The following is a 27,994-nucleotide window of genomic DNA, read 5'->3' as shown; positions in this document are numbered from 1 at the left end:
GGTCCTCGGTTGTCCTTAAAAATAAGTTTATTGAGAAACAAGTACTATTCATACAGCTATATATTTCGGTTGCTGTTGCTCTGCCAGCAGAGGAGGCTCCGTGCCCCAGGGCCCCTCCACACCGGCAGACGGCAGCGTGGCAGCCGTGGGTGGGCAGGGGCCTATTGTTTGTGCTTGGTCTCATTGAGCAGCTCTTGCCAGTTCTTCTCCATCTCCTCCTTGCAGTTGAGGAAGGCATCCTCCAGTCGGCGCATAGACTCTGCCAGCGTGGGGTTGGTGCGCATCACCACCATGTCGTAGGCCATCCATGTGGCTTGCACTGCAACAACCAGACAGGCCCTGATGAGGCCACAGGGTAGGGCTGTGGCTCGGAGCGCCCCAAGGAGGCCCAGATGCCTCCAACCATGCCAAGCATCCCAGGGACCAGATCCCAGTGAGTTACCCAGTTATGCTAAGGAGGGAAGGCTGGTAGGCTCCATGTTACAGGGTTCATAAAAATCCCTATTAAAACTTCTCTCTACGCAGAGCGGTACTGAAAGTTCCCTGACTTCACACAAGTCTTAACTTCTGGATACATCAGCCCATGACATTAAGGCTGGAGGCCAGTCTAATGTAAAATATTAGGAAAACTTAGAGCAAACCTAAGTCCTTACCCATCTGCAGTTCACAGCCAGTGGTTGCAGGCTGAACCCCGAGGAAGCATACTGCTGATCCAAGCTCATGTAGGGCTGACTACTCTTACTCCAGCAAGGCCCTGAGCCTCATGTTACCTTATGCATAGTGGCCTGGGGCACCTGCCCACTTCTATCTGGGTGCCTCTGCGCTTTCATCAAGGCCAGTTCAGGGGCTCTTCCTTTTGGGAAGGTTTGCTGCATCCCATGTTAGATGTCATTTGGTGCTCACCCCTGCACTGAGTTTCTTTTCTTTTTTTTTTTTAAATATTTATTTATTTATTCACTCAGAGAGAGAGAGAGAGAGAGGGGGCAGAGACACAGGTAAAGGGAGAAGCAGGCTCCATGCAGGGAGCCCCACGCGGGACGCGATCCCAGGTCTCCAGGATCACACCCTGGGCCGCAGGCGGCACTAAGCCGCTGCACCATCGGGGCTGCCCTGCACTGAGTTTCTTGCTGTTTCTCATTGAGAGCAGCTCAAGGTCAATGTCCCCTAGGCCTATAGGTAAACACATGCTTCTCTTATGAATTCAATGGAAGAAATCCCACCTCTCTGTAGCACTCACCTCGCCCGTGTGGTTCCACCCTCCATAATTACAAGGAACAAGGGTCATCTCCCTTCTGCATGACGTGAACCACTGTCCAAACATCACCCCCTTAAAACTCCTCTTTGCTGGACTAAAACATAGTGGACACTTTGGAAAACTATGTCTTCAAGAAAATTCACCAGAGAAGGATTGGCAGAAAGAATAATAATAATTACACATGAATATCTACACACAGTCAAGGTCAGCAGCGTGACAGGCTTGGCGTCTTGCATGAAGTAATATCTGTTTGGTTAGGGAAAAATTCTTAGAAAAGCTATGTGCAGTATCTCAGCAGATAGAGGGCAGATAGCTATACAGCCTGTGCAGGAAATCTTGCACTTTCGGGTGCATGGGAGTCACTTGGGACACCCGAATGTAGATCACTGGCTCCTCCACAACTCAAGATTCTTTTTTAGCAGGTTGGGAATGGCGCCCAGGAACCTATTTCTTAGTACGTAGACCACCTGGACAGCAGGTGGAACATGCATGTGGGAGTCAGAGCTGTATGCTTCTGGGCTCTCCACTTGCTATGCATGTGGCCAGGAACAAGTGACTTAAATTTACTAACCTCATTTGTAAAGGACAATGTCCCAGTCTCACAGCTTGCTACGAAGATTAAATGGATGATATATGTTAATTGCCTAGGACAATTAGGCAATATTAGGGTGTTCAAGACAGGACAAACTCTTACTAAAAGTGAATAATTGAGATATTCGGCAAAGGGTTAGGGTGAGTAAGAAATAAGAATTCAGGAGGAAAAAAGAGCTTGAAGAAATGAATCTCATGTGGTATCAGGTGGCAGGTGGAATTCTACCTCTGAGTTTCCTAAGGCCAAAGCAGAGGAAACATGCTCAGGTTCAAGACTCAGTGACCATAAAATAAAAGCAAACCTAGTAAGACACTTTTACCCTAAGGAAAAATTTTCCTATAGGCATATTTTTTGAGAAGTACATAATATAGTTGAAAATGCCCTTGTCAACATTCCTACTTTATTATTTTATTATTTTTAAAATATTTTATTTATTTATTCATGAGAGACACACACAGAGAGGCAGAGACACAGGCAGAGGGAGAAGCAGTCTCCCTGCAGGGAGCCCGACATGGGACTCAATCCCAGGACCCCGGGGTTATGACCTGAGCCAGAGGCAGATGCTCAACTGCTGAGGCACCCAGGTGCCCCTATAAATCTTTTTTAAAAATAAAAAATTTACATTTTATTTCAATAACTTTATAGTTCTACCCTTCACATTCAGGCTAGTTAATTGGTTACTTATTTATTTAAAAGATCTTATTTATTTATTTGAGAGAGAGAGTGTGTGGGAGGGAGAGGGAGGGAGAATCTGAAGCAGACTCCTTGTTGAGTGGATCCCACCACTGTGAGCCCACAATCTGAGGCAATACTAAGAGTTGTCCACTTAACTGACTGAGCCACCCAGGAGCCCCTGGTTATTTATTTATTTAGTTACTTAAAGATTTTATTTATTTATTTATTTATTTATTTATTTATTTATTTATTTATTTATATTTTTAAAGATTTATTTATTCATGAAAGACACAGAGAGAGAGGCAGAGACACAGGCAGAGGGAGAAGCAGGCTCATGCAGGGAGCCCAACGCAGGACTCGATCCCAGGACCCCAGGATCACGCCCTGGGCTGAAGGCGGCGCTAAACCTCTAAGCCACCTGGGCTGCCCTGGTTATTTATTTTTAAGTAAGCTCTACGCCCAGCATGGGGCTTGAACTCATGGCCCCGGAATCAAGAGTCATATACTCTACTGCCCGAGCCGGCCAGGCGGCCCACCAGGGTCCATGTTGTTAACTGCCTACGGTATGTTGCTTCTTATGGACCACGAGAATAAATCCAAAAGACTAACAAGGATATGAAGACAGTTTGGAACTCGACTGAAAGAGATTTTCATAATACAGTTGAGTTTAAAAAGTAAGGAAGAGGTTGGAGATATAATGCAATATAGTTTACATAACTTAAAAATATATGCATAAAACAAAGGTACAGAATTTACAAAAATGTATAGAAAAGGGATAAACAAAAAGAGAAATGGAAATTAAAAAGGTAAACAGATAAGTGAAGATTGTTATTTGGATCAGTGATGATAACAGTGTGAACTGAGGAATAAGCCAACCCCTCCACCAGAGAACCGTAAGAAAAACAAATCAACAGGCATGTCTGGGTGGCTCAACGGTGGAGCTTCTGCCTTCAGTCCAGGTCATGATCCTAGGGTCCTGGAATCGAGTCCCGCATCGGGCTCCCCACAGGGGAGCTGCTCCTCCCTCTGCCTCTCTCTCTCTCTCTCTGTGTGTCTCATGAATAAATAAATCATATCTTTTTTTAAAGGAAAAACAAATAAACAAAACCAAAATCATTAGAAAACAACAAATGAAGGAGCCACCATAGTAGAGAGGGGATTATCTATGATCTATTATCAATTACAAATTGAAAAACACCCACACATTTTTGTCACTGTGCCATGCAAGCAGGTACCAAAGGAAGCAATCATATTCCGATGCCTATTTCACTGTTAGCACTGTTGTAGGCAAGGAAGATGTCAAGAAACTTAAGACACATGCTTTCTTAAAATGCACAAAAAGTCAGGGAGCTAAGACACATTCATCCATTCAAAAATGGATGAAAAACACTTGGTATGCGTCAGCACCTGTTTACGTTCTAGGGACAGAGCAAGGAGAAAAAATGTCAAAAATCTTGCTCTCATGACTATTTTATAATAAATAACAGTAAGTAAACTTAGTATGTTAAAAGGAAATAAGTACTAAGGAGAAAAATAAATCAGTGAAGGAAGGGTGGGACTGGCAGGGAGATGGGGTCTGATCTGCAATTTCAGGAAGGACGCTCAGCAAACACTTCACTGAGAAAGTGACATTTGAGTTACCTTTTGATGGGGACACCTGGGTGGCTCAGTTGGTTAAGCGTCTGCCTTGGGCTCAGGTCAAGACCCAGAAGCCCCAGGACTGAGCCCCAGGACCATTAAGCTCCAGGATCAATCCAGCTCCAAGGCGGCTCCCCGCTCAGCAGGGAGTCTGCTTCTCCCTCTGCCCTTCCCTGCTTGTGTTCTTTCTCTCAAATAAATAAAATCTTTAAATTACCTTTTGATGAAGTTCCTAATGTTAATGTAGCTCAATTTATCAATCTTTTATTTTGTGTTTAGCATTTTGCCTCTTGTTTAGGAAATTCAACCTCACCCCCAAAGTCACAAGATACTCTCCCCTATTTTCTTCCCAAGTTTTACACTTATTTTTGACACTTAAGTTTTCATCATTCTGAAGCTATTGTGTGTATACGTGGGTAGGAATCCATTTTTAATTTTTATTCTTATGGATAACCGATTTCTCCAGCTTGGTTATGCAACAGTCCCTTCTTTCCTCCACTGATCTGCCATTTCATCTGTTATATATAAAAATTCGTGTGTGTGTGTTTATGAGAGTGTGTGTTGTGTGTGTACATGTGTGTATGAGACTGTCAGGTGTGCATCTATGTGTGTGCACGTATGTGTGTCTGTTTCTGGGCTCTCTGGTGTATCTGTTGCTCAACTTGTCTGAAACCACTTTAAAGCCTAGGATGACGCACCAATTGCTTTACGTCGTTCTCTTGATAAATGTCACTAGCTCCATTTATTTGATCTTTAGGATCTGTTAGTTAAGTTTTATAACTTTCTGCATACAGGCCTTGTACATTTTTTGTTAAATTTCTTCCAGGGGAATTCATAGATGTGTGTGTGCACAAGCCGGTGTGGGTGTGTTACTGTAAATGCCTTTAGGGCAGCCCGGTGGCTCAGCGGTTTGGTGCCTGCCTTCAGCCCCGGGCCTGATCCTGATGAGTCCCACATCGGGCTCCCTGCAGGGAGCCTGCTTCTCCCCCTGCCTGTGTCTCTGCCTCTCTCTCTTTCTCTCTCTCTCTCTCTCTCTGTGCCTTTCATGAATGGATGAATGAAATCTTAAAAAAAGAGAGAGAGAGAGAAAGAGTTAACTGCATTTTTACATACCAGCAACAAAGAATTAGAGCACATTTTAAAAAATATTTAATTTATTTATTAAATAAATATGCAGTTAACTCTTGTATAGTGATCTCACATGCAGCCACCTTGATAAGCTTTATTATTTCCAATAGTGTAGGTTTTAGATGCTCGACATAAATGTGGTAGCCAGGCTCCAAGGTATTCTGGTAGTCCCTGTGTTCCAGTGATCACATCCTTCTATAGTTCTCTCTCACATCGTACTACAGTAGGCCTGCGTGATGATTTAACTATGGCACAAGTGATGGCATGTCACTTCTAACGTTAGCTTGTAAAAGATGGTACCTTCTGTCCTGGGCTGCTTCATGTATATGCATGTATAGTATTATACTCTATCATACTTATTATAGTGCACATAGTTGCTCTAGGGGAAGTCATGTCATCACCAGCCCTATGATGAGGCCAAACAGAAAGCCTCCTGCCAACAGCTACATGAGCTTGAAAGGAGATTCTCCAGCCTCTAGTCAAATACCTGGAGACTGAAGCAATGGCCAGTTTGAGTGCAAACCTATCAAAAATATATCCAGAACCACCCAGTTAAGCTGTTCCCACATTCCTGATCGTCAGAAGCTGTGTGATAATAAACGTTTAAGTCACAAAATTTGGGTTAACTTCTTATGCAGCAGTAGATAACTAGAATAGATCTTAGTACCAGAGCATGATGCAACAAACCCTACGATGTAGGAGGAGCTTTGGAATATTTCAGTGGATGGAAGCTAGAACAGCTGCAAGGATTTTGAGGAAAGTATTAGCACAAGGTTAAAGTGCCTTGAACACCCTGTTCATTGGGTTTTGGAGTTTGAAAAGTCTGCCAATAAGGATTTACAGAGAAGTGAGGGAGCTCTTATAGGAAGCTAAAGATAGCAGACAATTTAGCCACACTGTCACAGGAAGTAACGTGGAAGGGAGAACATGTACTTCATGAACTATTCAGGATTTACCTACATGTTTAACATTTTATTTGTTTTCCATTGCCTTCTGCATTTTGGACCTTCCTTCTGAGATCATATTCCCCTGACTTAAGTAAAACTTTTAGTAGTTCCTTTAAGGCAGGTGTCTTTGTGACAAATATTATCAGTTTTTGTTCATTTGCAAATGTCTTTATTTTTCCCTCATTATTGAAAGATAACTTTGCTGGATGCATAATTCTGAGTCAATAGTGTTTTTATGACACTTAGGTATTATTCCACTGATTTCTGGTTCTCATGATTACTGCTGAAAATTCCACTCCAGTTGTCACTCCTCAATAGGTTTCTCTCTGCACTCCTCAATAGGTTTCTCTCTGCTTTCCTACAGTTTTTCTCTTTGTCTTTGGTGTTCCGAAGTTTTGCTATTATGTATCTACATATGGGTATCATTTTATTTTGCTCAAGAGGTGTTCTATTTATTGGATCTATGATTCAATTTTTCATCAGTTCTGGAAAATTCACAGACATTATATTATTATAATGATGGTGTTATTGTTCCATTGTCTTTAATGTCTTTTTTTTTTTCTGCGCTCCCAATTAGATATAGGTTAGGATTTCTTGGTCCATATCACAAGTCTCTTCCTCTCTTCATACTTTTACTTTCTTTATCTCTTCTTGATGCATTATTCTCCAACTGATTATCTCTTCAAGTGTTGTTGATTTCTTTTTTATGTTACAATTTTCCTTTTGAGAGGCTCTATTTTTTTATTTTTAAAGATTTTTAAAAAGATTTTATTTATTTATTTATGAGAGACATAGAGAGAGAGAGAGGCAGAGACACAGGCAGAGGGAGAAGCAGGCTCCATGCAGGGAGCCCAATGCAGGACTCGATCCCGGTTCTCCAGGATCCGGCCCTGGGCTGAAGGCAGCGCTTAACCGCCAGGCCATCGGGGCTGCCCTGAGAGGCTCTATTTTTAAAAAATCTGTCTATTCTCCAATTTCTTTTCTGCTCATTTCTGTACTTGCATCTTTACCCCTTTTATATATAGCTATTTACACTCTGCATCTGACATCCTCTATAGCCTGTGACCATATATGTGACTCTAGTTTCTTTTTTTTTTTTTTTTAATTTTTTTTTTTAAATTTTTATTTATTTATGATAGTCACAGAGAGAGAGAGAGAGGCAGAGACATAGGCAGAGGGAGAAGCAGGCTCCATGCACCGGGAGCCCGACATGGGATTCGATCCCGGGTCTCCAGGATCGCGCCCTGGGCCAAAGGCAGGCGCTAAACCGCTGCGCCACCCAGGGATCCCCAAGTGACTCTAGTTTCTTGTGAGTGGATTTTCACTCACAGTGGCTCATCATTTCATGTATTTGGCAAGTAGCTATGCTCACCACTATACCACCAACTCTGTATTTGGTAATATTTATCTGTGAGACCATTGCTGAGGTAGCTTTCAATCTCCTCCACACTGCTATAGGATCTTTCTAAAACATCTATCTCTTTATGTTATTCCCCAGTTAGCCTCTTCAATATTTCCCTGTTGACTACAGAATGACTTTTTAGTGTGGTACACAGTCTTTCATGATCTGACCCCAAATGATTCATTGAGATTTATTCTCTACCACTTCCACTTGTAGTTTATTTTGCAGTAGTTGAATCTTAAATCCAATGGACTTGCTTTTTTATTTTTCTTTCTTCTTTCTTTCTTTCTTTCTTTCTTTCTTTCTTTCTTTCTTTTTTTTTTTAGTGTGTGAGTGGGAGGAGGGGCAGAGGGAGAGAGAGAATCTTAAGTAGGCTCCATGCCCAGTGCAGAGCCCAAATCAAGGCCTGATCTCATGACCCTGAGATCACGACCTGAGCTGAAATCAAGAGTCGGACACTTAACCAGCTGAGCCACCCGGGAGCCCCTCCAACCACTTTTCTTTCTTACAATTTTGTTCCTTGGCACAAATTGTTCTTTCTGTCTGAAAACCTTGCCCATCACCTGTCTATCTGGGAATCTCCTAACAACTCCTGTTTCAGAGAAATGGTCCATGCCTTCTCTTAAAAATTTCCATAATTTACCAGATAGATTTTAGTCATCTATTCCAAATCCCATTGGAACTTTACTTATTATCCTTTTATTATAGAAATTAATATAGTATACTGCATTTATATGTCTATGTATTTATTTCATTAGACTACAAGCAACTTACATACAGGGCTTAGCGTGCGTTCATTCAGGAACTACTTGTTGAATGAATGAATGAATGAATACATGGTGCTTTAACTCTGACTCCAAGTCTGGATTTTTCTTTGAGCTCTAGGATTATATTTTTCCAGTTTTTTTTAAAGATTTTATTTATTCATTCATGAGAGACACACACACACAGAGAGAGGCCGAGACACAGGCAGAGGGAGAAGCAGGCTCCATGCAGGGAGCCCGACGTGGGACTCGATCCCGGGTCTCCAGGATCGCGCCCTGGGCTGAAGGCGGCGCTAAACCGCTAAGCCACCTGGGCTGCCCTATTTTTCCAGTTTTTTAAAAAAAGATTTTATTTATTTATTCATGAGAGAGACACACACAGAGAGGCAGAGACATAGGCAGAAACAAAAGCAGGGAGCCTGATGTGGGACTCAATCCTGGGATCCCAGGATCATGCCCTGGATGGAAGGCAGGTGCTAAAACGCTGAGCCACCCAGGCGTCCCTCCAGTTTTTTTTTTTAATGATTTAAAAAATTTATTTATTTGAGAGAGAGAGCACGTGAGAGCCCACAAGCAAGGGGAGTGTCAGAGGCAGAGGGAGAAGCAGACTCCACTGAGCAGGGAGCCCGATGTGAGGCTCCATCCCAGGACTCTGGGATCATGACCTGAGCTGAAGGCAGACACTTAATGGACTGAGCCACCCAGGCTCCCCAAACCTTCTTTTTAACTAATAGTTTAGTCTCAGCTGAGAAGTCATTTACTCTAGGATTCCTTTCTTGGTCCCTTATTTTATTTTAATTTTTTTAAGCTTTCTTACTTATTTCTAGAGACACAGAGAGAGAGAGACAGAGAGGCAGAGACACAGGCAGAGGGAGAAGCAGGCTCCATGTAGGGAGCCTGATGTGGGACTTGATCCTGGGTCACACCCTGGACTGCAGGCGGTGCTAAACCCCTGTGCCACTGGGGCTGCCCTGATCCCTTATTTTAAACGAGGTTCCCTTTCTGGCCATCTAATAGTACCACATTAAACTATTCAATCTTGAGTACGCATCAAAAGTAATTACTTTTTAGTTATATTTCTTCCTTCCCTGACCATCAGCTTTAGGAACAGGGACCCCCTAACAATACTGCTGCAGGGCTGTATGCTGGGCAAAGGGAAATAATCAGATCTTGTGGGGAATTATTGGACAATGGCTCTGAATTGATACTAATTCCTGGAGACCCAGAATATCACTACCAGTCAGTAGAGTGATCTATCAGTCAGAATAGGGGCTTAGGGGAGGTCAGGTTGTCCACGGAGCTCTAGCTCAGGTCTGTCTCACAGAGGCTCAGTGGTCTTTGAGCACACTGTTCCAGTATGTATAATTGAAATAGATCACTCGGCAACTGGGAGGTTCCCACATTTATTCCCTGATTCATGGAGGGAGGGCTATTATGGTAGGGAAGGCCAAGTGGAACCACTAGAACTGCCTCTCCCCATGAAAGCAGTAACCAAAAGCAACACTGCATTCCTGGAGAGGTAGAGATTAGTGTCGCCAGTAAGGATTTGAAAGATGCAGGGGGTAATTCTCTCCACATTCCCATTCAATTTGCTAATTTGGCCTGTACAGAAGACAGATCTTGGAGAATGCAGTGGATTACTATAAACTCAGTCAGGTGGTGGCTCCAATTGTAGCTGCTATTCTAGATGAGGTTTTGTTGCTTGAGCAGATTAACACATCCCCTGCTATCTGATACGCAGCTATTGATCTGGCAATTTTTTTTCTCCATACTTATTAGTAAAGGCCACCAGAAGCAGTTTGTTTTCTGCTAATAAGGCTAACAACACATCTTCACTATCCTAACTCAAGTATATCAACTCATTATAGCTCTATGCCGTAATTTAGTGGACAGGGGCCTTTAATGCTATTCTCTTCCAGGACATCAAGCAGGTCCATTACATTGATGATAGTAAACTGATTGGACCTGCTGAGCAAAAGAAGCCAAACACAAGAATATATAGTGTGTGAGTCCATTTATATGAAACTCTAGGCAATTATATCATTTGTTGCCTGGTCCTGGGGAGGGGCAGAAGAAAAACTTTTGGAGTGACATAAATATTCTGTATTTTGACAGTCATGTTGGTTACACTGGTGTATACACTTGGCAAAAATCAGTGAACTGCACACTTAAAATGTGTTTATTTTATTGTTTGTAAATTATACCTAAATAAAGATGACAACAATAAAAAACAAGAACATGATTTATCAGTTCTTAGGGGTTACAGTAAAAATATCTAGAAATAAATCCATAGCCTCAAATGTTTTCATGACTTAAAAAGGAATAAAAGTGAATGAACAAAGCATTCGATGCAAAGGTTTAATAAAACAATTTAAAAAATTAGGGAAGGCAGGAGGAAAAAGCCCAGAAATCCAATTAAGTTCAAATATGGAAAAATAAATACATATTGAGATGCTTTCTTGGCCCAAATGCCCTTCTCTGAGAATTTGTCTTCATCCACAGGACCTATAGATGGGCTGAGCTTTAACTTCCATGTTATCACTCATGTGGCTTAGTCCAACCTGGCTATGAACGATGTATACTACTGCATATGCATACTTTTCAGCATTTAAAAGTAATAGATTGGATGTACACACAGCATCTTGGAAAGAGCTGACATATATTGTTCTGAATTAAAAACATAGCACGAGACATATAACACAATACTATTTATAAATATGTAAAATAAATTTATAAAATACCAATATACATTTCATAAGAATAGACAGACAAAAAAGTACATGTTAGAATTGTTGCCTATGGGAGAGAGGAAAGGGAATGGGCTATGGGAATAAGAGAATAAATAAAAAATTAAACTAGAGGGGTCCCTCATGGGCCAATGATCATAACGTATCATGAACTGAGGGGTATGATAAAATTAGTGTTCAACATCTGAGAGTAAAAACAGAGACGCTTGGGTGGCTCAGCAGTTGGGTTCCTGCTTTCGGCTCAGGTCCTGATCTAGGGATCTGGGATCCGGGATTGAGTCCCACATCGGGCTCCCGTGAGAAGCCTACTTCTCCCTCTGCCTGTGTCTCTGCCTCTCTCTCTCAGTCTGTGTATCTCATGAATAAATAAATAAATCTTAAAAACAACAAAAAACGAACAATCTTTTTTTTTTTTTCAAACAATCTTTTCTTCAACAGCACGGTCAGGGACTAGAGGAATAGTCTGAAGGAACCAATAGAAAATAAAATGGAAAATAACAAAGTAATAAAACAGATTACAGAGCTGATGATAAAGAAGACAATACAAAAAGAAATGTATATAATATGGATAATTGGAATTTCTGAAGAAATCAAAAGAAATAGTACAAACAATAGCCCAAGGGGCACCTGGGTGTCTCAGTTAAGCATCTGTCTTCAGCTCAGGTCGTGTTCTCAGGGTCCTGGGATCAAGCCCTGTGTCGAGCTCCCTGCTCAGCAAGGAGTCTGCTTCTCCCTCTGCCCCTTACTCCACTCCTGCTCTTTCTTGCTCACTTTCTCCCTGTCTCTCAAATAAATAAAGTCTTTAAGAAAAAAAAAAAAGTATCTCAAAATATGATACACGAAAAAGTTCTTATAAAAAATACTAAAAAGGGTGCACGGGTGGCTCAGTCAGTTAAGCATCTAATTCTTGATTTCATCTCAGGTCATGATCTCAGGGTTGTGAGATTGAGCTCTCCATCTGGCTCACACTAAGCATGGAGCCTGCTTAAGATTCTCTCTCTCCTTCTCCCTCTGCCCCTACCCCTTGCTTGTGTGTGCATGCTCTCTCTCGCTCTCTCTCTCAAAAAAATAAAAAAAAATAAAAAAAATTAAAAAAACTAAAGTCTACAGCTGTAGAGGTCTAATGTACCCCAGGAAAAGCATTAGAGATTATTAACACCAAACTTATGGTGGTGAAGTACAGAACTTCCAGAATAAAGAATCTTAGAGGCAAAAGCAGTCAGTCACTTTTAGGAGAAAACACAGAGCAGGCCCCACACACTATTCCAAGGAGCTACAAAATGCTGAAACATCCTCTAAGTTGTAAAGAAAATAATCATCTAACCAAATTACCATCCCGTTATAAACAGAGACATATTCTTTTTTAAAAATTTTATTTTTAAGTAATCCCATACCCAACTTGGGACCCAAACCTACATTCCCAAGATCAAGAGTCATATACTCTATGGACTGAGCCAGCCAGCTGCCCCTGAATGTAGACATATTATTAAGCCTTTGCAAATTCAAGGAATATGATATCCATAGCTATAGTTCTTAGGTTTAAATATTTGAACTATTTGAATTTATTTACAATGTTACTATAAATCTCAACAACTATAAGAATTATGATTCAAGAACAGAATATAAGTGTAAATATTACTAAAATAAATGTTATTTGTAGTTGATAACGAACAAACACTAGTATAATGAATGGCAGTTGTGCCTCAGTTTCTTTATCTGTAAAACAGGAATAGTAAAAATCTCTATATCTCATAAAAATGTTGTGAGGATTAAATGAACTCTTTCATGTAAAGTGCTTAGAACAGCATCTACTATTTAATAAATACTGAATAAATGTTACTGATTAGTATTATTAGACCCTAAACAAAGATAAATGAAATAGCTGAAGAAATAACATGAGTTTCTTTAATATTTTCCCACAAACTTCCTTAATTTTGGAACAATCTTATAGAAGCTAATGTATTTTTTTATGGTGAAGGAATATTGTTTAAAGAATTTCTTTAAATAAATAAATAAATAAATAAATAAATAAATAAATAAAGAATTTCTTCAGTTTCACTTCCATTTAAATTCTTAAGTAAAATCAAGGGGGAAATGAGGGGTGCCTGGCTAGCTCAGTTGGTAGAGCATGTGACTCTTGATCTCAGGGTTAAGAGTTCAAGCCCCACATTGGTTGTAGAGATTACTTGAAAATAAAAGCTTAAAAAATAGAGAAGTAAATTATGATTGTGTACCATGGCTGTTTATCACTTAGTGGAAACATGTTGAATAACAGACTAATATTTGTTCAAGTCCATTGCCGACTTTATTCCACTGAGCTGACTGTACCTCCCACTTCAGCACCTCATCAGTCTTAGCACTATTACTCTGAATTCTTTATTTAAACAATTCATAGAATGTTCAATTCTGTTCACAGGTATTATAGTAACACTGTCATTTGCTGAGTCCTTGAGCTTCGGTCTGGTACCGTGCCCAGTGACAAAAAAGAAATCACTATTCTGCCCTCAGGAAGGTAAGAGTCCAGTTGCAGAAATAAGATACAGACACACATAAAGTAATCAGAAAATACTTCAAGGCACTATTTAGTGGTAGTGTCTGTTTTGTGGTACAGAAGTTACATGGTCTAGAAGTTGAGAGGTGGTCAAGGAAGCCCTTGTTAAGGCAGTTGACTTGAGCTCAGAAGTGGGGGAAGAATTTGAGCTACTGGAAATAAGGGGGGAAACCTCCTACCTGAGATCTTCTCCATCTCTTCCAGTAGCTTTTCCAAGTCTTTATTCAGGTCTGACAGCATTTTCAGCATGTTGTCATAGTTTCTTTCTCCAGGTTCAGAATCAGCCATCTAGGCAGTACACAGAAAGAAGACTCGGTGAGACAGACCGACTCTGATTCCAGCTCTATTATGTACACTTAGATAGCTCAAGCCAGAACCCTGAGGTCGTCTTTAATTCCTCCTTATCTTGTTTTTCTGACCTAAGGGGTCACTGAAACTCACTTGTTTTATTTGTTTGTGGAATATTTACTCATCTATGGGTCAAGAAGGCCCAGTGCTTGGGAGTCACCAGTGAACTGAACACTGCCTTTGTGGAACTCACAGCCTCACTCAGCTCTTTAAAAAAATTTTTTTTTAAGTTTATTTATTAATGAGAGATACAGAGAGAGGGAGGCAGAGACACAGGCAGAGGGAGAAGCAGGCTCCATGCAGGGAGCCAGACACAGGACTCGATCCCGGGTCTTCAGGATCAGGCTCTGGGCTGAAGATGGCGTTAAACCGCTGAGCCACCGGGGCTGCCCTCACCCAGGTCTTTAAGGTCCTTATCCTCCCTCTTTCCAAGGTCGTGGCTTGACCTTCAGTCTGTGCTGTCATCTGCCACTGAATAGGTCTACTGAGCATCTACTATGTGCCAGATATCTACCATGGCTCTGTAGATACTGGGGTGTATTTATGGATCCAGACAGATAAAACCCATGCTCTCACTGAGCTTCTGTCCCAGGAGGAGACACAAGTAATAAACAACAGAATGGTAAAGATGCCTTCGTTTGTGGTCACTGCCTAAAGAAAACAAAAGAGCGTAGTTTAATAAAGAGGGTCTTTCACAGGGTGGGTGCTTTAGCTTGTAAAGTCCTTCCTAATGAGGTGGAATTTGAACTGACACTTGAATAAGCATTTTTTTTTTAAGATTTTATTAATTTGGGATCCCTGGGTGGCGCAGCGGTTTAGCGCTTGCCTTTGGCTCAGGGCGCAATCCTGGAGACCCGGGATCGAATCCCATGTCGGGCTCCCGGTGCATGGAGCCTGCTTCTCCCTCTACCTATGTCTCTGCCTCTCTCTCTCTCTGTGACTATCGTAAATAAATAAAAATTAAAAAAAAAGATTTTATTAATTTATTTGACACAGAGAGCATGTGCACAAGCAGGGGCAGTAGGAGAGGGAGAAGCAGGCTTCCTGACAAGCAGGGAGTCCGATGTGGGGCTCAATTCCAGAACCTGGTGATCGTGACCTGAGCCAAAGGCAGACACTCAACCAACTGAGGCACCCAGGCACCCCTGACATTTTTTTTTTTTTTTTTTTTTTTTTTTTATGATAGTCACACACAGAGAGAGAGAGGCAGAGACACAGGCAGAGGGAGAAGCAGGCTCCATGCACTGGGAGCCCGACGTGGGATTCGATCCCGGGTCTCCAGGATCGTGCCCTGGGCCAAAGGCAGGCGCCAAACCGCTGCGCCGCCCAGGGATCCCTCCCCTGACATTTGAATGATAAAAAGGAGTTGGCGTGTAAAGAGCTACGGGAAGAGGTCTAGATAGAATTGCTCAAGAAAAGGTGGGAGTGGTCCTCATGTATTTTAAAGCATGGAAAGAAAGTATAGAATGGGGTTGAGGAGTAAAATGGTATAAGATGAGATCAGCTAGGTAGGCAGGAATTTTGGTTTTATTTTGAGTTTGAGGAAAAGCCACTAGATGTTGAAAGCAGGGGATTATGTTTTAAGATAATGACTTCAGCAGTTGTTTGGAAAATGAACTACTACAGAAGGTTGAGAGGAGGTAAGAGTAGGAGAACCAGTTAGTTTAGAGAGCACTAGAATGGTCTCCAGATGGAAGTGGCTTTGGACTAAGGTGGTAGGTAATGATACCAATGATGAAAAGTGGGAGGGTTCAGGCTATATTTTGGAAGATGAGCCAAAAGAATTTGGAAGAGGATCTGATGTGTCTAGGTTTTCAGGGCTAAGTGGTGGGAAGAGAGAAATCAAAATGACTCCTAATTTTGATGAACAACTTGATATGTGGTTGTTTATTAAATGAAGTGGGGAAGACTAAGAGAATAGGTTAGAAAGGAAACAAACTGCTCTCTTTTTTTTTTTTTTAAGTCATCTCCATTCAATGTGGGGCTTGACTCACAACACTGAGATTAAAAATTGCAACGCAGGGGATCCCTGGGTGGCTCAGTGGTTTGGCGCCTGCCTTCAGCCCAGGGCGTAATCCTGGAGACCTGGAATCAAGTCCCGCATCGGGCTCCCTGCATGGAGCCTGCTTCTGTCTGTCTGTCTGTCTGTCTGTCTCTCTCTCTGTGTCTCTCATGGATAAATAAATAAAAATCTTAAAAAAAAAACAACACACAGTAAGAATTGCAACGCTCCACCAATTGAGCCGGGGGGTGGGGGTGGGGGGTGGAGGTTGGGCAAATGCTCTATTTTGAATGTATTTTTTTTTTAATTTTTTTATTTATTTATGATAGGCACACAGTGAGAGAGAGAGGCAGAGACACAGGCAGAGGGAGAAGCAGGCTCCATGCACCGGGAGCCCGATGTGGGATTCGATCCCGGGTCTCCAGGATCGCGCCCTGGGCCAAAGGCAGGCGCCAAACCGCTGCGCCACCCAGGGATCCCCCTATTTTGAATGTATTAATGTGAGATGCCTATTAGGCCTCCCAAAGGAGATTCAAACAGGCAGTTGAATATATAGGCCTGGAGTTCAGGAGAGAAAAGTTGGAGCTGAAAATATTTGGAACTACCAGGGCATGCTTTTTTCACCTTTCACTTGGACTATTTTCGTAAACTCATAACTGGTTTTCCTGCTTCTGGCTTCATCTTGTCAAATCCACTTTCCCAGTTCACCTCCCAAAAGACCTTTCCTAACATGTAAATCTGACCATGTCACTCTGTTTACAACCCTTCAATTGCTCCATCTTCTTTCAGGATAAAACATAATCTCTTTACTATAGATACAAGATCCTTTATAATCTAGTTCTTGACTCTTCCTATTCTCATCCAGTTCTGGGTTGTGACCAAATAATTGAAGAAAGCCTTAAGAAATCTCAAATGAAAATCTGTAAGAGTTGTGTATTTCCATGAGATGTGCTAAAAAAAAAAAAAAAAAAATCCACAAAAAACCCACAAAACTCTATAAAATTAAAAAATTTATAGTTTTCCTATAATATGAAATGGAATAAAATAATTCTATCACGTAGGCGGTTACAAAAATCTGTGTGAAGGCAAAGGAGTAGATAATGACACAATTCATATCTAGTTGTGTGGGCTACTTGCTCAATTCATTAATTTGTAAGATTCCGGTATTATTCTTTTACCCACACATTCAGCACATATTTATTGAGTACTATTTTAGATTCTGAGGATATAGCAGTGAACAAAACAGGTTAAAATTCTTGGTCTCATGGAATTTATATTCTAGTGGTAAGAGAACATAAACAAGATTAATAAGTGAACTAAATATAAGGAGGGGATAAGTAGCAAGGAAAAAAGTCAACCAGAGATGGAGGGCGAAAGTGTGTAAAAAGGGTGACTGTGGGATGCCTGGGTGGCTCAGTCAGTTAACCATCTGCATTGGCATGGCTTAGGTCATGATCCCAGGTCCCTGGGATCCAGCCCCGTGTGGGCTCCTTGCTCAGTGAGGAGTCTGCTTCTCCTCTTCCCCCTGCTAGTGCCTGCTCGTGCTTTCTCTTTTCTCAAAAAAGTAAATAAAATTTAAAGAAAAACTTCCTTAAAAAATAAAAGAAAAAAAGAAAGGGGTGGATGCAATTTAAATATGTGTACAGGCTTGTTGTGATGAGCACAGGGTATTGTATGGAAGTGTTGAATCACTATATTGTACACTGAAAGTCATATTACACTGTATGTCAAATAACTAGAATTTAAATAAGAACTTAAAAAAGAAGAAACAAAACAAAGGAGCAAAGGGGAAAAAATAAAGAAAGAGAGGCAAACCAAGAAACAGACTATAAAGTAAAGAGAACAAATTGACAGTTACCAGAAGGGAGGTGGGTGGGGGGCTGGGTTAAATAGGTGATGGGGATTAAGGAGTGCACTCATGATGAGCACCGAGTCTTGACTGAAAGTGCTGAATACTGTACACCTGAAACTATTATTACACTGTATGTTAACTAAATGGAAATTAAAACTTACAAAAACAAACAAACAAAAAAAATAAATTAAAACTTAGAAATAAATAAGAAAGTGTGCGGGGAAGGCCTTGCTGAAGTGATTTTGACTAGAGACTTGCAGGAATTGAGAGAATGAGCCATACGGCTATTTGGGAAAAGTGCATCCCAGGCAGAAAAAAGAGTAAGAACAAAGGCCCTGAGCTTGAAGTCAGCTGGATGAGCTAGAGGAAGAGCAACAAAGGCAATGTAGTTGGTACAGAGAAGGAAGTGGGGAGTAGTAGAAGATGATATCCCAAATGTGGGAGTAGAACATGGTGGGCCTTGCAGGCCACGGAAAAGACTAGCGTTTTCTTTGAGTGAGATGGGAGCCTGGAGGGTGGTAATTTGATTTACATGTTAATATATCACTAGGTTGAGAGTAGCTTTTCTGGGTGGAAGCAGGGGCACTAGGAGGCCGCATTAGAATAATGCAGGTGAGAGATAATTAGCATAGGAATGATATAAGTAGTAGAAGAGGATAATTCAGGGTATATTTTGAGGGCAGAGCCAACAAGATTTGCTCATGAGTCAATGTGGAGTCAGAGACGACACAAAGATTTTTGGCTGGATGACCAGAAATGGAGATACCATTAACTGAGATGGGGGAAACTGGAAGACGCTGAGTTGTTTGGGAAGAAAGAACTCAGTTTTGAACATACTAAGATACCTATGAGGCATCCAAGTGGGGATGCTGAGTAGGCAACTGGATAAATGAATTCAGAAAAGAGAGCAGGCTAAAGATAGAAATTTGGGAGTCATCAGCATCCAGAGGCTATTTAAGACATGAGAATGGGTGGGATCAAGGGAGATAATACAGATGGAGAAGAGGTCCATCATCGTTTGGGGAGATACGAAGAAACCAGCCAAAGAGACTGAGGAAGGGGGGCCACAGAGGCAGAAGGAGAACCAGTCCTGGCTCCTAAGTCCAGACTCTCGCAGAGTCACTGGACCCCAACTAATGTCCTCCGAGAGTATGAAAACTCAGCAAGCTGACAAGATAACTCTAAAAAGTAAAACGAAGGGAACTCCAAAAAGTGTATGGGATAAAATCGGTGCTTCCTTAATGGGTGAATAACTTACAATGCTGAGAAGTAAGGAATTCAGATAGGACATGTTGAAGAGCATAAAAAAGTAGAATTACTGTTAATATTTGGTATTTTCTGCATGTCTATGTTTAAGAGATGTTGACTTATTAGAGTAACAGGTCAGCTTTGTCATTCTAGTTTAAAATGTGAAATTGATTATGGGTTATAATTTTAAGTGAGAATCTTCATAACTTTATAAAGAGGACATTTAAGAGAACCCGAGGTTCACCATATTTGTAGGTTTGACTTGTGATATTTATAGGAATTATTTAAGAAAGTGGGAAGGTTCGTTATTAAGACAACTGAAATACTTAAAGAAATGAAATATATTAAATTTACAATTAAATGAGTTTAAGTTTGCCTGGGCTGAAGCCTTTATTTGGTGCAAGACTCTGTAGTGCCCTTCCTGCCTCAGTCATGGAAGCCCACACAAGGTCAAAGTAGTCCGAATGCTGAGCCCCCCACATGGAGGGCAGCTGTTCTGGAGAGTCTCCCAGAACTATTATGGACTTTATGGGAATGGGGAATAAACTTTTGTTAAAACACACACACACACACACACACACACACACACGAGTTTAAGTTTGTAAATGGAACAAAAACATAACACTATTACAATTTAAATTTACCAGACCCAGAATAAGATTAAGAGTTTAGAATGAGATAATCTTATTTAGAATAATCTAATGATCTGATTTAGAATAACATAAGCTAAACTTAAATACTCAAGAAAGACTGGATTTTTAACATTAGTAACTTTAATAAAATAAATATTAATTTTAAAAACCAAAGTATACAAATACAATACTTTAAAAATCACCAAAGTTCCTATTTGTCAATAGCTAGCCATGTCCTCATATTTACCTAAGCTTCAGTCCTATCAAATACTTGATAAATTGGGGTCTCCACCATATGCCAACCACGCTACAGAAAAAAATTAAAAAATAGGTAGGATTAAAAAATAGGTAGGTACCCAGTCCCGCCATCAAGGAAATAAATCTGGCAAAAAAGAAGCCTGTTGTAAAGCAAGAGTCTTTGAAGAGCAATAGCCGTTCATCTAAATGTCCGCGCTTGGTTTCAAACCAGAGCCTTCTTGTATGAAATGGCCCTTTCAGCCATGTCATTGGTAACTCTGAAAACACTACGTTTTCTTTTGCTTCCAGGTGTTTACATATATCATTCTACTGCCTGAAATACCCTTCCCTCACTCTTCCTTGTTTTTGTTTTTGTCTTGTTTTTAAAGACTCAGCTCAAGGGTCACTTCTAGAAGTCTTTCCTTACATTTCCTATCAGCCAACTCTGAAGGTTGCACCTCTTTTACATTCCCACAGCTTCTGCACCTCCTTTCAGCCAGACACTATTCTAAGCATTTACATCTTTATAAGAACTCTAAAAAGTACTATTATTACTCCCATTTACATGTGAGGAAAACAAGGCTCAGAGAAATGAAGTAAGTTGCCCAAGGTCAGACCGCACAGACAAAGATCTGAGAATTGGGCCCGGACAATCTGGCTCCAGTTTGTGTGCTCACACATTACACTACTGGTGTGCAATAAATCCTTGATAAACATGAGAGTGAACAGAACTAATGAGATATAGTAAGCAACTAAAGAATAGCTTGGGTGTACCCTGAAATCCCAGGCTAGAATGCAGACTTTGCTGCGTATCGGCTGTGAAAGCCCAGCAAGTCACCCCATCTCAAGTATCAGCTTCCTCTTCTGTAAAATGGAATAATAGCTCCTTTGCAGGTTATTGTGAAGATGCACACAGATACGGGTATAGTAGGCACCCACATCTACCAAATGCAATAGTTGGCATCACTATACATGTAACATCAGGTACAAAGTAGTTGCTCAGAAAATATTTTACTATAATGAGATGAGAGAGATAGGAAGCCAATAATATAAAAGCTAACATTTATTTCATGTTTAATATGTGCAAGGAACTGTGTAAATTCTCAATAAGCACTGACTGATTTCACAACCATATAACAAAGTAAGTGCTATTACTCTCCCCATTGTACAGATGAGGAAACTGAGGACTGGAAGAATCTAACCAAAGTTGCACCGCCAAAAAGTAGTAGAGTTGGACGGGTGTCCAGTCCTGATTCTAGAGGTGGAGCCCACTAGCACTACATTTTCTCTAAACTGCCTTAGACAACACAGTGGGTGGTTTTGAGCCGGACTGTGAAGAGGGATGGAATGAAAGACAAAGAATGGGGATAAAGGAATGGAACGAAGAGGCTAATAGTGAGTTCAGTTTGGGGCAGCTTGAGTGTGTGGTGCCTATGGTGTATGGAGGCAAAGCTATTCAACAGGATTAGAGCCCTAGAGAGAGGTAAACGGAAAATAAAGATTTGATGGTGGTTTAAGTTATGGGAAGAGATGAAATCATTCACAGTGAATGTATAAAAAGAGAGGAGAAAATGGACTTGGAAGAAGCCCTTAAATATCAGCCCTTAAAAGCAGAGGATACAAGCCCATAAAAGGCACCGATAAGCAGTCAGAAATGTAGCGAACTGGGGAGTGTGTAGCTGAGACCAACAGAAGAGAGGAGGGATGGGCCAGTTAATTCATTTACTCGTCAACAAATATTTATTGAATGTCTGGCACTGTTTTAGGTGCTGGGAGTATATTAGCAAACAAAAGACAATAATCCTTGCCCCTGTAGAGTTTACATTCTAGTCAAGGGAGACAGGCAATAAACACAGAAACACATACAACGTCAGGTGGTAACAGAAAATAAAACAAAGTAAGGTAGGCTACAAAATAATGGAGTGGGAGGAACCACTCCATCTATCACCATAGATGGGTGAACCATGGGAATCCCTCTTAGAAGGTGAATCTTCAAATAGACTCAAGAAGTGAGCATGTGAGCTGTTAGATACCTCAGGAAGAATTCTTTGCAGAGGAAACAGGGAAGAAAAAGCCTTGAGGGTAACTGCTTGAGTGTGGCTGAAAAACCAGGATCCTAGGAGATGAGGCTAAGAGGCTGGGGGTGGGGGTGGGGAATGGATACTGCAGTTTATATAAGACTTTGATTTTTATTCTTTTATTGACAGAGATGAGATATTAGAGAAATTTGAGGGAGTGACACAATTTGAATTAGGATTTAAAAGGATCACTCTGGGAGCATCAGGCTCCTAGTTTCAGTTCAGGTCATGATCTCAGGGTGGTGGGATCCAGCCCAGTGTCAGGCTCCAAGCGTGGTGTGAGGCCTGCTTAAGATTCTGTCTCTCCCTCTTCCTCTTCATCTGCCCTCAGCCCCCATCATGTGCATGTGCTTGCTGTCTCTCTCTAAAACAAATAAATCAAAGGATCACTCTGGCTGCAATGTTGAGAGCAGAGCAGACTGGCGTGGAGATGGTGGAGCAGAGAGGAGGCTGCTGTAAAACTCCATGTAAGGGATGACCAGGCTTGGGCTAGAATGTTAGAAGTGGCAGTAGTAGGTGACTGGACTCTAATATGTAGGAAACACAGAGCCAACAGTATGTTCTGACATCCAACATTTATGCGGAAACATAAATCCACAGTGTGGAGAAAAGCCTGTCTGAACATCCGTACTGGGGGGCCACTGGGGTACAGATGACACAGCCATGAAACTAGCTGAGATCTCCTGGGAAGTGAGGGTGGATGGAAAGGAGATCTGAGCTCTCCAATGTGTAGAGTTTGGGAAGACGAACCAGCAAAGGAGACAAAAACAGCAGCCAGTGACCTAGAAGAACCAAGAGAGATCGAAGGAGTGAAGTCTCAGAAGCCAAGCGAAGAAAGTAAACAAAGAGTAATCAGTTGTGTCTCATATAAAGTAGCATAAGGAATAAAAAGTGATCATGGATTTGACAATCTGAAGGTCAATGGCAGGCAGCCCGGGTGGCTCAGTGGTTTAGCGCCGCCTTCGGCCCAGGGCCTGATCCTGGAGACCTGGGATCGAGTCCCACATTGGACTCCCTGCATGGAGCCTGCTTCTCCCTCTGCCTGGTCTCTGCCCCCTCCCCCTTCTCTGTCTCTCAAGAATAAATAAATAAAATCTTTAGAAAAAAAAAATGAAGGTCAGTGGCAATCCTGGCAGAAGCTGTTTTCATGGGGTGGCAAGGGACAAAAGCCTGACTGCGATGTGTTTAAAGAGAAGGGAAGAAAAGTAGAAACTTGTTCTTGTGTTCTGGTTCAGAGAAGCAAAGAAAGGGGCCAGGAGCTGGAATGTAATGTGGAGTTACAGGTGTCTTTTGTTCTAAGTTGGGAGATGTTACACCACTGTCAAATATTACAAAAGGGCGCAATAAATTTAAGACATTTTATTTGGGGGGATCCCTGGGTGGCTCGGCAGTTTGGCACCTGCCTTTGGCCCGGTGTGCAATTCTGGAGTCCCGGGATCGAGTCCCACATGGGGCTCCCGGCGTGGAGCCTGCTTCTCCCTCCTCCTGTGTCTCTGCCTCTCTCTCTCTCTCTCTGTCTATCATAAATAAATAAATAAATCTTAAAAAAAAAAAGACATTTTATTTGGGAGCCAGGTCTCAATTGAATAACAGTAACAATAACAAGATTTCCATGAATAAAGAATTAACAGAGTATCAGACAAAATAGGGCACAGAGATGGAGACAAGTAGGAGAAACAGGAGACAGTGACAAGATGATAGAGGGAAGGTTTTCTCTTTCTTAACTTACATAGGCAGAGAGTTCTCTTTAGGTTTATGTGGAAAGAGCCAGTTGAACAGAAAAGGCTGAAATCAGGAGAAAGGGTACCTGATGGTGTACGGGCTGGGGCCAGAGAGGTCACCTTACCCTGTGAAGGGGAGAGAAAGAAGGGTAAGATAGGTAAGGGTCCAGGTGGCCCAGGTTCCTGAGGTCTCTAGCTCACCCACAAATGGCAATGAGAAGGTTCTTCTAATAGACATTCTTGGTTTGAGGAGAATGATACAGGTTTGGCAAAGGCGTGTGCCTCACCAAGGCACGTGGATATGCAGCACAGAAGCACTAGTAGTGTGGCCTCGCTGCACGGCTGCACAGTGTCCCCAGGACTCCAGGGCAGCACAGAGTTAGCTGGGGCCTGGAATTTTGAAAGGTGGGTGGTGGATGACAAGGTGAGGGCACAGGCGGATGGGGGTGTGCAGACAAAGCAGATGCGTGGAGACCGGGTCGTAGTTGAAGGGCAGGAGGACTGGGGATGGAGGCTGTGGCCAGCGATGCTGGATCCGGGGAAAGGGTAGGAGCTGCGGCGGAGGAAGACCAGGGGATCGGAGTCCATGGCTTTCCTTCCTGATGAGGTTGCTGCAGGTGAGAAAGACTCAGTGGAAAGGGGTGCGAGGGACGCTTGGGGGGCTCAGCGGTTGAGCATCGGCCTTCAGCTCAGGGCGTGATCCCAGGATCGGGTCCCACATCAGGCTCCCTGCATGGAGCCTGCTTCTCCCTCTGCCTGTGTCTCTGCCTCTCTCTCTCTGTGTCTCGCATGAATAAATAAATAAAATCTTAAAAAAAAAAAAAAAGAAAGAAAGAAAGAAAGAAAGTGGGGGGTGGGACCAGGGCCGCAGCCCAAGGCAACTAGAGCAAGAGCAGACTAATGGGCTCTGGTGAGCAGAGGGGGTGTGGAGAGGACTGCTGGGGCGGTCACTGTGGGAGGAAGGGCTTGAGGTCCCAGGGGTCCTGGGAGGTGCGGGCTCAAGGGCTCTGAGGCCTGGCTGTAGCCTCAGGGTCTGGTCTGATCCCTGGTGGCGGCTGGGATCCCCCTGGAAACAAGAACTCGGAGAGGACAAGAGGGGCTCCGGGGTCAAAGATTCTTTGTGAGAGGCCCACGTGTGAGCCCCACGGGAGTAGCAGGAGTCCTGGCGTCCAAGGGACTGGAGGCTCTGGGAGCCCCCATGCACAGATGGCGGGGCTGGAGTGCGTGGGGAGCGCAGTGCAGGTGCTCTGGGTGTGCAGGCAACAGGCCAGGGGGTCGGGTTGTCTGTGAAAGTCCAGGGTCTGGAATGTGCAGGGTGTGGGGGCTGGAGGAGCTGGGGGGTGAGAGAATTGCGGTGTGGGGGGCAGGGAGGGGTGGGGGGGGAGGGAGATGTGGGGAGGTGAGGGGATATGGGGGCAGGGAGGGGTGTGGAGGCAGTGAGGGGCTGGGTAAGGGGGATGTGGGGAGGTGAGGGGGTATGGGGGCAGGGAGGGGTGTGGAGGCAGTGAGGGGCTGGGTAAGGGGGATGTGGGGAGGTGAGGGGATATGGGGGCAGGGAGGGGTGTGGAGGCAGGGAGGGGCAGGGTAAGGGGGATGTGGGGAGGTGAGGGGGTATGGGGGCAGGGAGGGGTGTGGAGGCAGTGAGGGGCTGGGTAAGGGGGATGTGGGGAGGTGAGGAGGTATGGGGGCAGGAGGGGTGTGTGGGGAGGGGATGTGGGGGTGAGGGAGGCGAGGGGGGTGGAGGGGTGGGGGCAGGAGGTGTGGGGGGCAGGGAGGGGCGGGGTGAGGGGGCATGGGGGTAAGAGGGGTATGGGGGCGGGGAGGGGTGTGGGGGGCAGTGAGGAGTGAGGGATAAAGGGGTGGGGGGTGGGGTGTGGGGGGAGGAGTGTGGAGGCGAGGGGTGTGGGGGCATGGAGGTGAGAGGGTATGGGGGCAGGGAGGGTGGGGGTAAAGGTGTGGGGGGTGAGGGGGCAAGGAGAGGTGGGGAGAGGGGGATGTGGGGAGGTGAGGGGGTGTGAGGGGGAGGGGTGTGGGGGCAGGGAGGGGCGTGGGGGGAGGGGGGAGGGGCAAAGGGGTAGGGGGGTGCGGGCGTGTGGGCATGGGGGTGAGAGGGGTATGGGGGCAGGGCGGGGGGTGGGAGTAAAGGGGTGCGGGGGGGCGAGGGGGGTGGGGGTGCGGGTGTGGGGGCATGCAGGTGAGGGGGTATGGGGCAGGGAGTGGTGTGCGGGGCAGGGAGGGGTGGGGGGTAAAGGGGTGCGGAGGGTGTGGGGGCGGGGAGACGGGTGACAGCCGCCACGGCGGGGTGTGGGGTGAGGGCGGCAGGGGCGGCGGGCACAGCTCGGGGACGCCAGGGCCGGGAGTCGGGGCACGCAGGGGGGCCCGGGCCGAGGAGGGCCGGCCTCGCTCACCTTTGGCACCGCCCACGCTAGCGTGGATCCACCGCCCACCTGCGCCGCCGCCACTGCTGGGGACACGCGGCCGAGCAGGCACGGCGCCCCGCCCCTTTCCGTTACTAGACCCGCCCCCCCCAGGCGGCTTCTCGCCCTCATTGGCCCGTCTGCCGGAGCGGAAGGGGTGGAGCCGCAGACACGTGAGGGTCGGTTTCGAGGCCTCATTGGCTGGTCTCTAGGGCGGAAGGAGGGGGGCCGCCCGGGCGGGTCTCACCTGCGGTGTCTGGGTGGCCCGAGCCCTGGCGGAGGTGGCAGGTGGCGGGAGAGCGCGGTGGGAGCGCAGGTGCCCTGGGGGTCCGACCGGCCTGGTCGGCTCGGCGTAGTGTGGGGGTGAAGCGCAGGGCCCGGAGGGCCGCAGGTGCTGGTGGGCATTGCTCAGTGAGCTCAGGGGCCGCCTGCAGGAAGCTGACCCTCGGGAGGTGCGCACCTGCCCACGGGGGTGGCGGTGGCTGCTGAGCAGGGAGCCCTGGCGGGGCCTGCAGACGAGGGAGCGCCCCTGGCTCAGGTGGGCCGGTGGGCGAGGCCCGTCCGGAAGGTGCGCAGCTGCGGCTGGGATTCGGGATGAGCCTGGCACCCACCGGGTTCGCCCCCGGGCAGAGTAGGAGACGCGGCTAGACGTGGCCAGGCCGTGCGCAGCTGTGCAGCCCGGGCCCTCGGCGCCTGGCCCGGCCGTCCGCCCTACCTGGGGGCCTCCTGCGCATGGGCTGCCCGCCGCTGGGAAACGGGGTGAAGGCAGCCTCGGGGGCGACCGCTTGGGCTTCACCAGAAGCAACACCGGATTCCAGGCAAAAGTTTCATGGAAGGCAAGGGTGTGGAAAGGCCTGCCTCTTAGGGATGGATTCGTGAGGAGGTCAGGGCTGGGCTGGGAGGCCCGGGGCGCCCTGCACAGCAGGAGAGGTGTGTGAGCCCATCCCCCGGGGCCCTGCTGGATGCTGGTGTCCAAGACGACCTGGACCTATCGAGGAGGGAGGCCTGGGCTTCCGCCAGCCGGCCTTTCAAGAGTGGTGTGGAGCAGAGCCTCTATTGGGTGAAGCCGTGAAGGTGTCAGGATTTGTGTGTTCTGGCTGTGGCCTTCACGAGTTACAGATCTGGAAACCCGGCGGGGACAAGAAGCTTATTTGGAGGCTTGATGGGTGGTCACCTTGGTTTAACATTTTGGTTTCTCCTCTTATTTGAACCAAGAACAATCCAATTAAAAAAACAAAAAAACAAAAAACAAAAAAAAACAACGTTGGATTTCAACATTAATTAAAAGCCAGTTTTTTGGGAGACTCTGCTCACTGCTCTCCCGGGGCTGGGTGAGCATTCTCGCAGGCCACGACACTGATGAAGCACCTACTTCTACTTCTATAAAAGATATTTACTTTTAATGTTATTCTACTATAAAAAGCCAACGTGAGGGAAAGAGCATGTGTTGCCATCTCACAGCAAGGCCACGTGGCGTGCTGGCCGCAGGCCTGCACTGCAGCTTCCCTACAGCCAGGAGGAGGCCGTGGGCCGCCACAGGGCGGTGTTCCAGCCCAGAGGTGTTCGTGGACGAGGCAGCTGGGCCCCACTCTCTGGCAGACCACGAGTGGCCCCGGGGAACAGGTGAAGGTTCTGAAGCAAGATTTATTCCAAGTGGGTGTGGACAGTGCTGACCTCAGGAGAGACGTGCCTTTCAAAGTAGGTCACAAGCCTCTTGGTCTCCCAGCCCCGTCTCCTCCCTCTGCTACTTCTCTGGCCTG

General features: G+C 44.7%; 1 protein-coding gene across 2 annotated transcripts; it reads right to left on the bottom strand.

Annotated features, from left to right (window-relative positions):
* Positions 1–9: 9 nt before the first annotated feature.
* Positions 10–26,336, bottom strand: SYCE3 (synaptonemal complex central element protein 3). Of its 2 annotated transcripts, XM_025455256.2 has the most exons (4): positions 26,226–26,336; positions 23,826–23,943; positions 13,879–13,987; positions 10–319 (listed from the first exon to the last, which is right to left on the bottom strand). In XM_025455256.2, the coding sequence occupies exons 3-4, from the start codon at positions 13,985–13,987 to the stop codon at positions 162–164; spliced, it is 267 nt and encodes an 88-aa protein (XP_025311041.1). In that variant the 5' UTR covers positions 23,826–23,943; positions 26,226–26,336; the 3' UTR covers positions 10–161. The 2 variants fall into 2 exon arrangements, with proteins under 2 accessions (XP_025311041.1, XP_025311051.1); XM_025455266.2 differs by lacking the exon at positions 23,826–23,943 and having other exon boundaries at positions 26,226–26,325.
* Positions 26,337–27,994: the final 1,658 nt, after the last annotated feature.

The sequence above is a fragment of the Canis lupus genome, chromosome 10 (assembly GCF_003254725.2).
Source record: "Canis lupus dingo isolate Sandy chromosome 10, ASM325472v2, whole genome shotgun sequence".
In the NCBI taxonomy this organism is placed as follows: Eukaryota; Metazoa; Chordata; class Mammalia; order Carnivora; family Canidae; genus Canis; species Canis lupus.
This window is presented reverse-complemented; position numbering and strand designations above follow the sequence as displayed.

Bases quoted from the DNA above. Each gene is read 5' to 3' on its own strand.
- SYCE3 (XM_025455256.2), bottom strand. From the start codon at position 13,987: ATGGCTGATTCTGAACCTGGAGAAAGAAACTATGACAACATGCTGAAA. The intron at 320-13,878 runs GTAGGAGGTTTC...TGGTTGTTGCAG, and splicing joins AGAGATGGAGAAGATCTCAG to TGCAAGCCACATGGATGGCC.